The sequence below is a fragment of the Aedes aegypti genome, chromosome 3, assembly GCF_002204515.2.
Source record: "Aedes aegypti strain LVP_AGWG chromosome 3, AaegL5.0 Primary Assembly, whole genome shotgun sequence".
NCBI classification, from domain to species: Eukaryota; Metazoa; Arthropoda; class Insecta; order Diptera; family Culicidae; genus Aedes; species Aedes aegypti.
Window position 1 is genome coordinate 180,444,152 of NC_035109.1, and position 18,762 is coordinate 180,462,913.

At 34.7% G+C, this 18,762-nt stretch overlaps 1 protein-coding gene across 5 annotated transcripts in view; it reads right to left on the reverse strand.

Annotated features, from left to right (window-relative positions):
* Nucleotides 1–1,368: 1,368 nt before the first annotated feature.
* LOC5578554 (protein eva-1) overlaps nucleotides 1,369–18,762 on the reverse strand; it is a 623,125-nt gene continuing 605,731 nt past the window's right edge. For 4 of the 5 annotated variants that reach the window (XM_021848818.1, XM_021848820.1, XM_021848821.1 and 1 more), the window contains exon 11: nucleotides 11,909–12,559. In XM_021848818.1, coding sequence (XP_021704510.1) covers nucleotides 12,363–12,559 — 197 coding nt within the window. In that variant the 3' untranslated portion in view covers nucleotides 11,909–12,362. Of the gene's footprint in view, nucleotides 2,020–11,908; nucleotides 12,560–18,762 lie in introns of those variants that run through there. The other variant, XR_002501140.1, reaches the window with a different exon arrangement.

Below are 18,762 nucleotides of genomic sequence, written 5' to 3' on the forward strand. Positions count from 1 at the left end.
ATACCTTATAATTTAATATTTAGACTCTGTAGGTAAGAAAATATTCCTATCGATCGTACAGAAAATGTGTTTCCAGAAAATTAATTCCACAATTTACAGAAAAGAACTTAAATACTACTTTGAAAATACCGTAAAATGTTTATTGATGATGATTGTTTATTGAATTATTCAAACGTAATTTTGATGAAATGTTATCATAATAACAAAAATATATTTTAGAAATCAAAACGTGGAGTTTTTAATTCCGTGTTGAAGATGATCAATTACTGCGAAAGGTTTTCTAAAGTAAAGGGATATGCTATTCACTAGATTTGGGGTCACTGAATCTGAATCAAGTTTAAAAAATCTTACAACTTTCTGATAAATCGATGATCATGTGGGTACGAGAATGATCAACTTCTCCCCACTGAGGGTTTATTAACAAATTTCATAACGCTGAAAATGGCCATTTTTGACACCCACCCACCCCTTCGTATCGCATTTTGTATGAATATTTTTCGAATTTTGTATGAGCTGTAACATCTTAAAGAAACCCACCCACTAACTCCTTTCAGCGTTATTAAATTTGTGAATGGGCCCTGATTAACGACACCCCGAATAACGGTACTCAAATAATGGAACTTCATAATGCAGAAATAATCACATTTTCTTCTAAAAACTACCAAAGTTATCCCGTTTCATGGTACGATATCAGTGGTAATTAAGTTACTTTGTAACAAATTGAAGGAACTGGTCCATGAACAGATTAAATTTATCTATTACAGATCATCAAATTGAAAATAGAATGTCATCAAAGGAACGTGATATGAGAATGTTTTCTAATAAATCTTTTTATTAAAATATTCACAACATTTATATCATTTAACGATATAAATGACATTCTTCCATGAATAAACAGAAAATAAATAAATCACTTTATCTGTACACATTTTTCTAGGATACGTCATCGTTCCGATCGCAATCATTACCTTACATTTTTCCTAGATAACTAAGTTTTTACGTCTATCGCTTCCGAATTGATTAATAGTTTGTACAAAATTTCCTCGTGTTCTCGAATTCCTGTACAATTCTTACGGCGCTAGATTGTGTGTTTTTGTAAAGATCTAATTGAATCAATTCAAGTACGAATTGCTTTTATTTTTTCGATAAACTACATTCACTTCTTCCGGTTGGTCTCACACAAACAAAGGGAATTATTTTGCATGCACGATACCCTGATTACCAACTTTAAACTATGATAGTAGAAAAAACGTCAATAAAACACGTTCCCGTTTTTTTTTGTGCACATAATGCGGTCACCCGAATATTTCAACTGACTGCTTTTTCTCGTTTTACTTATTTCAAATTCCTTTGGACAGTTTATTGCACTTTGTTACCCAGAACGTCACTTAAACAACACTCTTGGAATTGCACAACAAGTTATTTTCTCTTTTTAACGACTTATGATTCATCTTATGATTGCTCCATATCGTCCACCATAATTGCATCTTAAGAAATTATTCGAAAAATCAATTCACGATTTATTTGTCAGTGGATTCAACTGCTTTAGCACCCCAGTTATCCAATGCTGCCAGGATCAAATCCCATTCAGTTACAAATATACTAGATCCTTGTCACTATGACAGTTTAGCTGAGTGCTCTGCTTTCGCAGCAGGATAATGTTGCAGTTCTAGAAACAGTACGTTCGATTAGGTGGACACATTACCATGGTATCTTCCGCTTCGCTGATGGTCGGTTCTTTATGTTTCAGTATGGACTGAGGCTGCAGGGGGGTGGGCTGAGTTGGCTTGAACTGGGCTGATGCCGGGCCGGAAACCGAATGTCACCCGTAGTAGAACTGTGTGTTTGCTGCTCCCCTGCTGAGACTGCGTGGTGTGTTGCCTTCGAGATCACTGGAAGGCCGTTTGAGCGTTTGAGAGTGACCCAGAATGGAACCTGGACCTCCCAGAAACACGGGAGGGGGCTGCTGGTGGGGCCGTGGCAAGGTGCTCATTGCCGCAATTGGAGTGCGGATGCCTCCTGCAAAAAAGAAAACAATTATCACATAAAAAACATATGTTGCTAACATGGGATTTAAAACTTAGTTAATCGAAAGGATGAACATAACTAGGGTAAAAACATTTGCTTTGGTCAGTCCAAGAGAAAATAAATTTAAAAATATAGAGTTAGGTGGGGCAAAAGTTTATTTATACCTCAATTCTAAAATAATGTTATAAATATCATGGTCGTTCAAGTACTATTTAACCCGTTAACGCCCAAGGTATCCCACAATTGTGCATAGATCCCGAAATTGAAATCAATAGCTACGTTCCCATAAAATAAACACAGTTTCGACAAAAAAATAAAGTCTATGGTAAGGATTCCAAAAAATACTTGTCAACGATATCTGATAGCTCAATAGAATCAATTTTGCATTTTATTTAGACAAAATTAATGCTAGTTGATCCTTTAGAAATAGTAAGCATTGTAAACAATACTTTCGGTTGGAAACGTTTCTACTACCACGGGGGAGAAAACTCACCCTTACAGCAAAGGGTCCAGGAAAAGTCCAACTTTGACTATGCATAGCTCCGTCGTTTTCAGTTGCATGTAGTTTTTTTCATAAATTTGATTGTAGAAGCCCAGCAAACATTTTTGGGCAGAAATATAAATTTTTGGTTACACTCAAAATATCTTTAAATAAAAAACTTTGAAACATTTATTTTTTAAACCGTTGATTACACTCTAAATTGATTGATTTGAGAAATCCCATTTTTTATACTATATGCCAATAAATTTAATGCGATAACATCTTGTTTTATCGCTATACATGTTTGACCAGAAAATAGGATTGCATTCACAATTTATGTCATTTCAAAAACTACGAAAAGCCCTTTTTTGAATTTTTGCTTGCAAATCAGAAATTAAACTTGCATGCTCCCCGAAAAACGATCCGGAGAAAGTTTAAAACTGTTTTTCTTTCATCTTTCATTCTTCATCTTCTCATTTGTTGATATCTTCCAATAAAACAAATAAATCGAAAACTTGTAAAATTTTATATCAATCAACTAATAGAAGTCCATTGAACATCTATGCTTTGAAATAGAAAGTGTTTATTATACTTAAATTTAAGGTACTATACTGTCGTGAATCGCAACCCGAGGAGGAACAAATAACTCCCCAATAACTTATGCATACCATTTTTTGGTATCATACCAAAATTAGGTATTGTTCAGTTGTCAATACCTCAATTTGGTATTATAATGGTATTGAAAAAAATCTTTAAAACAATTAAAAATACTTCATTGAGGTATTAAATTGAGGTCTGCTGGAGGTATTGAACTACAATTGAAAAATTTAATTTTTATATGAAAATCCATCAAGTATTGTTGAGGTATTACAATACCTGATCTAGTTATCAGTTTGGTGTTCGTAGAATATGCTTGAGATATTATTTTAGGTATTTTACCTCTTATGCAGGGCTAATTCATACCTCATTCAGGTATGTAGTATTGGAAATTATCTGGTATGGAATACCTCAATTTGGTATTCAGTAGTTATTTTCTTCTGCTCGGGAAGTCAGTCTCATCTGCATTTTCATCAAAATCGAGTCGAGTTCAGTTTTCAGCATATCTTTCAATGCTCTTCCAGCTGATTTAATGAGTTAATGTGATTTGGTCGGAAAAATGAGGAAAACATAGCAAGTCAAATTGTCCCATAATGAAAAGTAACCGCATGTCAGTCCCACTACAGATTTTCGTACCGTATAGAGTAAAGTGGGGCAAAAGTTCGAGTGGGGTAAGAGTTTCTTTTCAAGATTTCTAGCTCAATTCAAAACAAATCTTATAAATGTCATGGTGGTTTGAATTTTGTTCAAGTAAGAGACTTCCAATCCAAATATCATAAAAATCGATTAAGATTTGGAAAAATTATGGCTATTTGTTTTTTTCGACGTGAATATTGTAATTTTTGGTCAAACTTTCGCTGCATGGAACCAATTGAAGATAAAACTTTTTTCAATATTTTATGTAAGGGCGTAGATTGGATGTAGATTAAAAATTTATTTTGCAAAGCGAATGAAGGTTTTTGCGCTTTCTGTATCAAGTTGGGGTTTATTAACAAGACATGCTTACCTTCATGGCACAACATTTTTATGGAGTGTATATTGCCTGCTCAACGTTGACAATATTGAAGAATTTTAGATAGATGATGATTTGATTTTTCGGTGAAAACTTGTTTTCTTGCTGTTGCTAGTCCACATGTAATAAATACTTTAATGATGTCATAGTCAGGATATGACACCGACTTGTGATAAGGAATAAATCAACTGTACGGTACGGTTGCTTAATAACATTGGATTGTGAACTTAAATATCACTCAAAGATCACCGAGATTTAAAATGTGCGTGCTTGTTACGCTTGGAATTTGAATCATGAGGAATTTGCTTACAAGTTAGAAGCAACAAGTTTATTTTAGTGACAAGTTAAGTTTTCTCTATATACCACTTATTTTTTTTTCAGCAATTTACAGCTGTGCTGCTTATAAATACGTTCTTTTTCAAAAGGTGTGTCACTTCATGTTAAGAAGGAAACATATTAATTTTACTTTTGATTTCTTGTTATGGCTATAGGGCGATATTCAAAACTGAAAAGGCAATAGATGGCTCTTTTTTAATGGTAGTAAAAACGAAATCCTGAAGCAAAGAAAGCACCTCGGAAGATGAACTAAACACAAAAAGTTATGTTTTCACTTTACACATGATTTCTAATCACTACTTTTTTGATTCAGTTTCCTAATTGCGAGCAATTTACGATTTTCATTATTTTCCATACGTTTTGACAGCTCTCCGACTACCATTCTTCCATGCGCTTGTGTTGAAAGTTTGAGAAATTTGAGAATCCAGCGTAGCGCGATCAGTGAGAGGAATACAAACATCAGTGTCGCCGCTCGGCGGCCGGTAAGAGAAACTGAATGTTCGAAAGGTTGTTGTCTGCAATTTTTGCCGCTGACGCCAACTGTTAGTGGTTATGATCGAAATAAACAGTCGTTACCCTATTGAAAGGTTGTTTGGAAGAGTGCAGTTATGACTCGTCAATTCGTCCCGACTACTTAGAAAAACAACAACAAGTGTGAGGCGGAAACGAAAATGAGTTCATCGACTCGGAAGGTGAGGATGATATAGGCAAATATGAGAATATCATAAAGAGATACTTATTTCTCCAGGTTTAATGGTTTCTCTGGATTAGTGAAGTTGCAAAACTCTTAGCGTCTACCTATTGGATTGGACGATTGTAAGCAGATTTTCGATGGATTCGCTTGCGTTTTGACATAAGCAGGTGGTTTAAGATTCTAGGATTTTGGAGTGCCCATATAAATCTTATTAAGAGGGAGGTATAGGTGTCTTACTTAATGATGGCTCTTCTCCGGAGGCAGATGGCACTTTATCATTAGTACGATATGCTATTAACAATGGTCACGGTTTAGAAACAATATAGTAAAGCCATAGTTGAAGACGTTTCAGAAAACAGTGGATGCAGAAAATGAGGTTTTCACTGTAGGAAAGATTTAGAAATCGAGGTAGATTCATTTTTTGTAATGGTTCACTAAGTCTGTTCTCTTGCATTATTTGTATGATAATACAATAGGGTAACGACTGTTTATTTCGTTCTTAATCGCTAACAGTTGGCACCAGCGGCAAAAAGTACAGGCAACAACCTTTCGAACATTCAGTTTCTTTCGCCGGCCGCCGAGCGACGACACTGTTGTTTGTATTCCTCCCACTGATCACGCTACGCTGGATTCTCAAATTTCTCAAACTTTCAACACAAGTGCATGGAAGAATGGTAGTCGGAGAACTGTCAAAACGTATGGAAAATAATTAAAAACGTAAATTACTTGCAATTCGGAAACTGGATCAAAAAAGTAGTGATTAGAAATCAAGTGTAAAGTAAATACATAACTTTTTGTGTTTAGTTCATCTTCCGTAGAGCTTTCTTTGCTTCAGGATTTCGTTTTTACTACCACTGAAAAAGAGCCATCTATTGCCTTTTCAGTTTTGAATATCGCCCTATTGATTAACTATGATCACTCTGGCGTAGGCTTATCTCATAACACATACTAGAGAGTTGCAGGGATGATTGAAACATTTTCTGGAAAGGGAGGATGTGGCATCCTAAGATGTGTGAGTGAGTGTACGGGAGTGGATTTGGAAGGTGGTAGAACATTGATGGACGTGGAGATTTGCCCGATGCTTAAGTGTGTTTCCTTGGCATAAATTGCTAGTTAATTAGGTGTTAGATATTGCAGTATGGCAGGATATCACAGTATGGTCCACGCGGAACCGGTTTTTGGTGTCCCAGAAGATGACCAATCTGGACAATTTGATGAAATGACCCGGATTTATGTCTCAAAGCAAAATGAATTGTGTCCAATTCTTTATGATTTTTTATGTTTGGATGCATTCTGACAAGAGGATGAATGTATGGTTATTAATGGTCCTTTTGGATCACCGGAATGGCCACCGGGAAACCCATAATATGGGACCACAATGTTTTAGCATCAACATTAGGCATGCGACAGATCAATATTCATGATTTTGAATCCCTGTGGCTCAATATTGATGAAGGATCATTCTGGTTTATTGTGACCACCGAAATAACCCAGGAATGTCCACCGGAAATATCAGTTTTTTAGGATATTTGAGTTTTTGTATTAAAACTAGCGATGCGATGGCTCAATTTTCATAATTTTTAATATCTGTCACTCTCTTAGTTGAATGACTTCTCTAGCTCATTTTGACCACTGGAATAACCCAGAAATGACCATCGGAGATCTATATTGTGGGACATTTCAGTTTTTGTACCAAAACTAGACATTCGTTGGTTCAATTCTCCCTTCTTTTAGCATGTGACCCAACTCAGAACACCTAATCCAGGTGCACGTTTTCCGCCAATTTTAATTCTTGTGCCCTGAACACAGTAGGGTTTCGTTCTACTTCGTCGTAAGCGCTATTATTTGTCGTATCAAACTTAAAATGTTCCACTATGGTGGCTATTCCAACTTACCTGCAACATAGATTCATTTCCCAACTTGGGAATCCCAAGTATATTTTTGGTAAAGCTGTCATGGTTTGTAAACTTACATACCAAAAAATGCAATAAAACTACTATATTTCGTTAAATAACTTCAGTTCAATTATCCACTTTGCAATTTTTTACCGAAATCGCGTATTTAATACGATTTGAGAGAAATGCTTAACGATCGACACCAGTGGTGTCAGTTTTTGATACAAGATTCCCTATCATTTATTCAATGCAATGTAATGAAAGCATCTCTTTTCAAATCGATCCAAGTGTAGATAAATGAATATTAGCGTGCGTAACACAAAATCTTGCATGCAATTAGCGGACTGCGCTTGTTGCATACGCATCGGGCATATAACGGCGAGTAAGAATTTAGCTTGTGGTGGAATAATCTTGTACTGATATGGGGCGGTTCATTTATAACGTAAGGCAATTTTCGGGATTAATCGATAGATCGATCGATAAAAACACTATTTTCTATGGATAGTATTGATAATGAGAAAAACTCATAAAATTCGCGAACTAAATCAAAATAATGCTTTTCAAATTAAACGATCGTTAGAAGAACAGTTTTAAATGATGCATCAAGAATGTTTTTCATCAGTCCCTCTCTCTACGGAACAATTTTCATAAACGTGATTTATTTAGTTCACAAACAAAAACAATTATATGCACCAGACATATCAGCTCACAATGGATGTAGGTATACCTACATGATAGACGTTACCGCAATAATAGGACAACGAAATTAGCTTTTTGCTGATTATTGCGGTATCTGCATATCACATTAAAAAAATCGGTATTTAAATAGTCATACTAAATGTAACTGCATAAAACATTCTCAATATTAGTAAGATATTGTTTTGCGACATTATTTTGTGTCATTCATACATTTATTCATGCAAACAAAAGATTTTTGTTCATCCATACTGTTGATTCGTTTTTGAATCATGATATAAAGTAATCAATTCATTGCCCAATGTCACAAAGCTGACAGTAGCGGAATTTGGGGCAAGTGTACCACCTTAAACAAATTGTTCTCTAACTTTGCTTAAAGCTTATAAAATTCACAAATTTAGCCTCATGGTGTTAGTTTCAAAAAGTAGTTTTGGAGCTTCTCAAATATCATCCTATTTTTCGACACTATGGGGCAAGTGTGCCACCCATATGGGGCAAGACGGCCACCAAATGAACGTCGCATGTAATTCTATTTGTAATTAAATTGGCTTTATTACCTATTAATATTACATTAAAGCAGACGCTAATCGATAGTTTAAAAATAATTTTAAGTTTACCGTAACAAGGGGATGCTTAATAATAAGATTCAACACAAGCGTAACTCTCTATTGCTGAATTCGAATAACTAAAATGGTTATTTTTTGTCTCCATTCAATACAATATATGTATTACCATAATATTACGGCGAATATGCATAATATTACACTAGATCGGCACTAAATAACGGTAAAATATTGATGTAGATATGTAAAACGGTACTTAATAAGCCGAAAGACAAGTTATTTTTGAATATCAAAAGAAAAAAAAACACTTGGGGGGGCAAAAATGTCAGTTATTCCCCTATTATACTTCAGAAACCACTACTGGTGCTTCATTTTGGTATATTATTATGATTTTGTTGATGATGTTAACATTTTTATAAATTTCACTCCAACAATTTTCGTTTACCAAATAGGTGGCACACTTGCCCCAAAAAGTATAGATTTCAACCAAACTGGATTTCGTATGTAAAACTTAATACTTTTTTCGTTCAAATGCCACAATAACTTACACATTTTAATAGTTTCACGATGTACAGCACGTTAGAAAAATCTATTAATAATTTACCTTTTACCATGCTATTTAGAAACAACGAAATCTTATAAAAATCCACTCAAATTTGGTTGTCTTTGCAAAAGTTGATGTAAATACGTGATCATTGTATTGTGAACTATAAGGGAACATATTGTTAACCTCAAAAAGAAAACTACAATGTGTTTTTATAAAAAAAAAAACAGGGGTGGCACAGTTGCCCCAAAGTCCGCTACCGTTTAATATCATCAACATGGAGGGGGTTTATTCACAAATTTCATAACGTGAAAAATAGTAATTTTTGACACACACCCACCCCATCGTAACACATTTGGTATTAATATTTTTCTAATTTTGAATGGGCTGTAACATCTCAAGGGCACCCACCCACTCCCTACAGCGTTATGAAATTTGGGAATGGGCCCTCGGAGCATAATTTCATTGTAATAAAATATATGTTTTTTTTATACCGCAATAATACAAAAGCACACGGGAATAAATTCATTATCAAAATCTGAAAACTGAGTCATGATTTTGGGAATAAAGTGTGTTTTTATGTTATTGAAATACTTCATGAATATTATTCACGAAATCACGAAGATTTACGTAACATACTTCGTGCGTTACAGTTTTTTTTCCGTTGACAGCAAATAATGACTATGATTTGTAAAATAATTAATAATCGAACTAGGAATCGTCAACAGAATACCGGAAAAGGAAAATATTATTCATGAAGTGCAAATCGAAAAAAAAAGGAAAATGCTGCCCGTGTAAATGGTCTTCCGACACATGTTCGCAATGCTGCGCTCAAGATCCAGGACAATTAAATTCGCAAACACTGCCTAGTACACAACACTAGCTCTTTGCGAAATCTATTAAAAAAAAACAACAATATATAAATTTAATTTAAATTAATAATCCAGAAACTTCACATTGTTAATTCTTACGAACAACACTGATACGTTCGGTCGCCACCGACGCTAAATATTTGCAAACCGATTCTAACTGACAAAACTGACACATGCACGTAACGCCCATTGATTATTGTTCATGGAAACGTTTGTTTTTGTTCCTGATATGTTGTGTTTTCGTCATGGTATCATGAGTTGGATTTATGGTTTCATGAGATATTTTTTGTTCTTTTCATATTTTTTTATTCATGTTAACGGGAACATATTAGGGGGGTCTGTAGCCTTGAGGATACGCTTTCGCTTCATAAACGGAAGGTCATGGGTTCGATTCCCGGCCCCTGAGACTGAGACAAAGTGACCCTCTTCGCAGGCAGCTAGCTTCACTAACAGCAGAGCTCTCTCCTACCTGCTCGGTGTGAGAGTAAAAGAGTAGGAGAGAGTGAAACTAGATGTAAATATAAATAAGTTGAAAATAGATCTGTATCAGTTAAGAAGCTACAGATCAACTGAGTCCAGCACAGTAGTGGCCACGAGCCTTAAAAACAAAAAAAAAACGGGAACAGAATTTTTTCCGTGCACTACCGCAATAATAGGACAAAGGAAAAGCTTCAGGTTTATGTTAAAAATGTTAGATTGATATCAAAATCACCTTGTTTACTTCCCTTTATTCCGAATTAAAAATAGTTTCAACTCTTCCATTGAAAAAAATATAAAATAAGATTTAAGTTTCAACACCGTGCATTGGTCCTCTATAGGACGGATACCTTATAATTTAATATTTAGACTCTGTAGGTAAGAAAATATTCCTATCGATCGTACAGAAAATGTGTTTCCAGAAAATTAATTCCACAATTTACAGAAAAGAACTTAAATACTACTTTGAAAATACCGTAAAATGTTTATTGATGATGATTGTTTATTGAATTATTCAAACGTAATTTTGATGAAATGTTATCATAATAACAAAAATATATTTTAGAAATCAAAACGTGGAGTTTTTAATTCCGTGTTGAAGATGATCAATTACTGCGAAAGGTTTTCTAAAGTAAAGGGATATGCTATTCACTAGATTTGGGGTCACTGAATCTGAATCAAGTTTAAAAAATCTTACAACTTTCTGATAAATCGATGATCATGTGGGTACGAGAATGATCAACTTCTCCCCACTGAGGGTTTATTAACAAATTTCATAACGCTGAAAATGGCCATTTTTGACACCCACCCACCCCTTCGTATCGCATTTTGTATGAATATTTTTCGAATTTTGTATGAGCTGTAACATCTTAAAGAAACCCACCCACTAACTCCTTTCAGCGTTATTAAATTTGTGAATGGGCCCTGATTAACGACACCCCGAATAACGGTACTCAAATAATGGAACTTCATAATGCAGAAATAATCACATTTTCTTCTAAAAACTACCAAAGTTATCCCGTTTCATGGTACGATATCAGTGGTAATTAAGTTACTTTGTAACAAATTGAAGGAACTGGTCCATGAACAGATTAAATTTATCTATTACAGATCATCAAATTGAAAATAGAATGTCATCAAAGGAACGTGATATGAGAATGTTTTCTAATAAATCTTTTTATTAAAATATTCACAACATTTATATCATTTAACGATATAAATGACATTCTTCCATGAATAAACAGAAAATAAATAAATCACTTTATCTGTACACATTTTTCTAGGATACGTCATCGTTCCGATCGCAATCATTACCTTACATTTTTCCTAGATAACTAAGTTTTTACGTCTATCGCTTCCGAATTGATTAATAGTTTGTACAAAATTTCCTCGTGTTCTCGAATTCCTGTACAATTCTTACGGCGCTAGGTTGTGTGTTTTTGTAAAGATCTAATTGAATCAATTCAAGTACGAATTGCTTTTATTTTTTCGATAAACTACATTCACTTCTTCCGGTTGGTCTCACACAAACAAAGGGAATTATTTTGCATGCACGATACCCTGATTACCAACTTTAAACTATGATAGTAGAAAAAACGTCAATAAAACACGTTCCCGTTTTTTTTGTGCACATAATGCGGTCACCCGAATATTTCAACTGACTGCTTTTTCTCGTTTTACTTATTTCAAATTCCTTTGGACAGTTTATTGCACTTTGTTACCCAGAACGTCACTTAAACAACACTCTTGGAATTGCACAACAAGTTATTTTCTCTTTTTAACGACTTATGATTCATCTTATGATTGCTCCATATCGTCCACCATAATTGCATCTTAAGAAATTATTCGAAAAATCAATTCACGATTTATTTGTCAGTGGATTCAACTGCTTTAGCACCCCAGTTATCCAATGCTGCCAGGATCAAATCCCATTCAGTTACAAATATACTAGATCCTTGTCACTATGACAGTTTAGCTGAGTGCTCTGCTTTCGCAGCAGGATAATGTTGCAGTTCTAGAAACAGTACGTTCGATTAGGTGGACACATTACCATGGTATCTTCCGCTTCGCTGATGGTCGGTTCTTTATGTTTCAGTATGGACTGAGGCTGCAGGGGGGTGGGCTGAGTTGGCTTGAACTGGGCTGATGCCGGGCCGGAAACCGAATGTCACCCGTAGTAGAACTGTGTGTTTGCTGCTCCCCTGCTGAGACTGCGTGGTGTGTTGCCTTCGAGATCACTGGAAGGCCGTCTGAGCGTTTGAGAGTGACCCAGAATGGAACCTGGACCTCCCAGAAACACGGGAGGGGGCTGCTGGTGGGGCCGTGGCAAGGTGCTCATTGCCGCAATTGGAGTGCGGATGCCTCCTGCAAAAAAGAAAACAATTATCACATAAAAAACATATGTTGCTAACATGGGATTTAAAACTTAGTTAATCGAAAGGATGAACATAACTAGGGTAAAAACATTTGCTTTGGTCAGTCCAAGAGAAAATAAATTTAAAAATATAGAGTTAGGTGGGGCAAAAGTTTATTTATACCTCAATTCTAAAATAATGTTATAAATATCATGGTCGTTCAAGTACTATTTAACCCGTTAACGCCCAAGGTATCCCACAATTGTGCATAGATCCCGAAATTGAAATCAATAGCTACGTTCCCATAAAATAAACACAGTTTCGACAAAAAAATAAAGTCTATGGTAAGGATTCCAAAAAATACTTGTCAACGATATCTGATAGCTCAATAGAATCAATTTTGCATTTTATTTAGACAAAATTAATGCTAGTTGATCCTTTAGAAATAGTAAGCATTGTAAACAATACTTTCGGTTGGAAACGTTTCTACTACCACGGGGGAGAAAACTCACCCTTACAGCAAAGGGTCCAGGAAAAGTCCAACTTTGACTATGCATAGCTCCGTCGTTTTCAGTTGCATGTAGTTTTTTTCATAAATTTGATTGTAGAAGCCCAGCAAACATTTTTGGGCAGAAATATAAATTTTTGGTTACACTCAAAATATCTTTAAATAAAAAACTTTGAAACATTTATTTTTTAAACCGTTGATTACACTCTAAATTGATTGATTTGAGAAATCCCATTTTTTATACTATATGCCAATAAATTTAATGCGATAACATCTTGTTTTATCGCTATACATGTTTGACCAGAAAATAGGATTGCATTCACAATTTATGTCATTTCAAAAACTACGAAAAGCCCTTTTTTTGAATTTTTGCTTGCAAATCAGAAATTAAACTTGCATGCTCCCCGAAAAACGATCCGGAGAAAGTTTAAAACTGTTTTTCTTTCATCTTTCATTCTTCATCTTCTCATTTGTTGATATCTTCCAATAAAACAAATAAATCGAAAACTTGTAAAATTTTATATCAATCAACTAATAGAAGTCCATTGAACATCTATGCTTTGAAATAGAAAGTGTTTATTATACTTAAATTTAAGGTACTATACTGTCGTGAATCGCAACCCGAGGAGGAACAAATAACTCCCCAATAACTTATGCATACCATTTTTTGGTATCATACCAAAATTAGGTATTGTTCAGTTGTCAATACCTCAATTTGGTATTATAATGGTATTGAAAAAAATCTTTAAAACAATTAAAAATACTTCATTGAGGTATTAAATTGAGGTCTGCTGGAGGTATTGAACTACAATTGAAAAATTTAATTTTTATATGAAAATCCATCAAGTATTGTTGAGGTATTACAATACCTGATCTAGTTATCAGTTTGGTGTTCGTAGAATATGCTTGAGATATTATTTTAGGTATTTTACCTCTTATGCAGGGCTAATTCATACCTCATTCAGGTATGTAGTATTGGAAATTATCTGGTATGGAATACCTCAATTTGGTATTCAGTAGTTATTTTCTTCTGCTCGGGAAGTCAGTCTCATCTGCATTTTCATCAAAATCGAGTCGAGTTCAGTTTTCAGCATATCTTTCAATGCTCTTCCAGCTGATTTAATGAGTTAATGTGATTTGGTCGGAAAAATGAGGAAAACATAGCAAGTCAAATTGTCCCATAATGAAAAGTAACCGCATGTCAGTCCCACTACAGATTTTCGTACCGTATAGAGTAAAGTGGGGCAAAAGTTCGAGTGGGGTAAGAGTTTCTTTTCAAGATTTCTAGCTCAATTCAAAACAAATCTTATAAATGTCATGGTGGTTTGAATTTTGTTCAAGTAAGAGACTTCCAATCCAAATATCATAAAAATCGATTAAGATTTGGAAAAATTATGGCTATTTGTTTTTTTCGACGTGAATATTGTAATTTTTGGTCAAACTTTCGCTGCATGGAACCAATTGAAGATAAAACTTTTTTCAATATTTTATGTAAGGGCGTTTCTAGGACTATCATAAGGTTGCTTTGAGGTGTATTAGTTTTTGCATAGATGCTTGAAAACACTTTTTGGCCCATAGTGGGACAAAAGTTCGAATCAACGGGGCAAAAGTTCGACCCACGGAATAATTTGCAAATTGCCTAAAATCCACATATTATCTTCAAATACAGTTAAATTTGTCTGATCGTGTGAAAATTGTCACCAAAATTTTACATTTCCACATAGTTTTGTGAAAAACAAAAATGAATCGTGTTTTGATCATCTTTACATTTTTCTCGGAAAGATATCGTAGTGAAAGGCAAATTGGGAAAGTTTCATTAAGATTTGAGAATGTTTCAATCGTTTGAATTTTTTTTTGAATATTCGTATGGAAAACGAGTTTTGAAACTTCATAGCCCGTTTTCTCAATGCCTACTTTTTACAGATGGGACTGACTGCGATTCACGGCAGTATAATTTTGAAAAATGTATTTTCGTAACTGTTAGTTTTTTAACCAAAATTTCTGCTCAAACCACTATTCTTGTACATTTAAATTTATTACTAAGAACTACATGTCATTGCTTTGCAACTCGATTTATACGCATGCAGCTATACAAAATAAGTTTTGAGTGATTTCATAATTTACTATTTCTTCCCAAAGATGGTCACTGAATGTCTACAAGTAAGTTCTTGCCTAAATGTTGATGTTGATGTTGATTTTTAGACAAGGAGGATAAAAATCTTGGATTGCTTGAACGTTTTTGGTAAAAAATGTTATATGTGTAATACAAAATATCTATGTCTGCTCAAATATGTTCGCTGGACATGTATAAGAAAATTTATACTGAAAAAGCTACGCAAATGCAAACATTTTGGAAACCTATACTGTCTTGTAGTTTGTTGAGTAAAACAAATTTTGAGTGTAAACAATAATTTATATTATTATCTAAACAATTTCACTGGACTAATTCAGTCAAATTGATGTCAATTAAACTACATGTAATCGCTTTGAATTCTGTTTTACAAGTAAACAGTTTGAAATAAAGAGTATTTATTATATTTTTTTAGTAAAATAAATTTTGAGTGTAACCAAAAACCTCAATTTCTGCTAAAACGATGTCACTGCACTTCTACAACTGCTTTAATGTCGATAATACTATATGTCATCCTGACTAAGAGTACATAACAAAATTATATTAGCACATGTTATTATGTTATAAGGTTTTTTTTTTCGAACATAGGTTGTTATAAACTTGATGCAGGATGTTGTTGAAATAACTAATATCATAACAAAAAGTGTGTGAATAGTAACATAAACATAACAAAATGTGTTTTAATTATATCAAAAATATATCAAACCAAGTTATAATGTTTGATACAAAGTATTAAAATTATAATACTGTTCGATATACGATAATATTGTATATTATTGATATGCATAAGTATCTATTTAATTTTGTTATAAAGTTGTTAACAAAGAACAACAAAAATATCTTAAAGGTAAATAAAACACATTATGTTATATTTTTGTTTTAATATGTTCTGTGGATAACGGAGCCTAACAAAATTATTTCATAATATGATATGCATATCATATTCTGATAAAATTTCATTATATTTTTGTTACAAGCCTCTAGTCGGGATTGCTTAGAATTTCGTTTTATTGTTGATTGTATTTTCCAAAATGCTAAGAAGTGTCTTCTTTTTCTTCTTTCTGGCGTTACCTCCCCACTGGGACAGAGCCTGCTTCTCAGCTTAGTGTTCTTATGAGCCCTTCCACAGTTATTAACTGAGAGCTTACTATGCCAATGACCATTTTTGCATGCGTATATCGTGTGGCAGGTACGATGATACTTTATGCCCTGGGAAGTCGAGAACATTTCCAACCCGAAAAGATCCTCGACCGGTGGGATTCGAACCCACGACCCTCAGATTGGTCTTGCTGAATATCTGCGCGTTTATCGCTACGGCTATCTGGGCCCCACATGTGTCAAGAAGTGTCTATTGCTAAATAACTGGCTAAGAAGTGTCTATTGCAAAATAACTGTTGGTAGATGCATTTATTTAGAATCAATTAAAATAGACGATGATCCATTACTGAAAGAATTTTCGAAATGCTTCGAAAACAACAGAGAATATGTATTGTCAAAGATGGACTTCCGAGATTTGTGGAGTTGTTTGTGCAGGTATAAGATATGTTTGATCATGCTGTAGCGCCACCTGGTGAGTGTATTCCGAAATATAATGTCAGCTGAGTGGAAGATATCAGGTCTATGACCAAGCTCTCTAAACATGATATCATTATATTTTGTATCGCTTTCAAGTTATTAGTGCAAATCGCTGTCCTCAATTGAGGAGGCTGGGTGTTCGGACAAAATAGGACGCTGGGCGTTAACGGATTAAGTAAGCGACTTGCACTATAAATATTACAAAAATCGATTGCGATTAAGGATAGTTATGACTATTTTTTATTTTAGGACAAAAAAAAACTGTAATTTTCAGACGAATTATAAGATTCATATAAGAGAGCGAGCAAAGGCGCTTGAACCAAGGCTCTAGAGCCAGGACATTAGGAAGAAATGCCTATGTCTCATCCCAGGAGAACAACAATAGAGTGTGCATTAAATTTCTTAGCAACGCCGCTCCCAACGATTTTACCTATGACCCTGAATCGAAACGGTTGGTACGTTTGCGATGTTTTAACGTGATTTTGGAGGGTGATGTCTTCTGAAGAGTTGAAGGGTATCTTAATGCAATCGATATTCCCCCAATGGATTTTCATAGGAATAAGGTTGCTTTGAGTGATAATTTTATGTTATTATGTAGGGGGTCCAAAATACGCAAAGGGCCCATAACCGGCATCGACTCCCTAAATATTCAAGAAGGTGATGCAGAAGTGTTTTGACCAAAGTAACTGGAAGATCCAGTAGCTGGTACCGCTGCCAAAGACATATGCCTGCTGTAAATGCTAGGAAAATTCCTGGAAAGTCTCATCTACGAAAAGTAAGCGTGGATTATGGAAGATGTAGTTTAGATCCGAGATATTTCGACGAAGAACGCAATGGAATCGAAAGGTTTTTATGGAGAATTCTCCAGGAGTGTTGAAAGGGCGTCGATTCAAGAATAAAGAAACGATTTATACTACGCAGGGATCACGAAAGATGGGAAGCACGCACTCAACAGTTTCAGGTGGGCGGCCAGCACTGCACAGAATATAGATTCCCGACTATCAGTGTCAAGTCTTGTAGAGCTACATCCTGAGCAGTCTTATTAAATGAAACGAATTAAGGACAGAAGTCAATGCGAGTGATACACTATGGGCGGTTTCCATACAGACTGGCGGCCAAAAATATTGTTTCCGTCTCATGTCGTATTTACACTCAAAATAATCCAAACGTCATTGTTACGTGAAAACATAAGTAGTTTTTTTCCATCGCACTTTCCACGTAGCTCTTACGTTAATCATAGGTAGCCCAGAATGAACGCATGAACTTTTGAACTTCGTCCATTCCACCGGCGCTACACGTAAGAGCTACGTGGATTTTCCGGTAGCCTTTACGAAGCGTTTCAATAGGACCTAGATGGTTTTGCATTAAATTTAACTGGAATAAAGACCAACCTTATCTCTAATAGGCTTTAATTCCCAATTGGAAAATGTAAACAGACCTAAAAGATTGTGATATTTTTATATTCAATCTGAGCATTGTGAATCCTGTTTCCCAAATGTTGTGAGTTTGTTCTGTCTTGTTGTAGCCTTCGCATTCGCGTGCTATAATTGATAGAGGTTATAAATCAGGTATAAAATATGAAGTAATGCAGGGATTCTTCGGTATTCAAAGCATATTTACCTTGAAATCAATTAAACACAGGGTTGAAAGTCCAGCAGCTTCTGAAGTTCCTCAAAAATCAAGCCGGCGTCATCTTAGGATTTGCGCTCAACACCGAATGTACGTACAACATGCAGATGTCAAAATGAACTTAGGCACCTACGTGAATTTCACGTAAGTGCGATAGGTAACCTCAGTAACAATTATCGATTCACTATTTTATGGTTATGAATGGCTTAGTGATCTTTATCTTAGTCAGGTAAAGTGGAGGCAAAATGAATTTGGAATGATCTACGTGATTTTTCACGTAGCAATGACGTTTGGATTTTTTTGAGTGTATGAGTTATGTGATACAAATTTGATGTTTTATTTCAAATGCAAGTTTTCGAGACTAATTTTT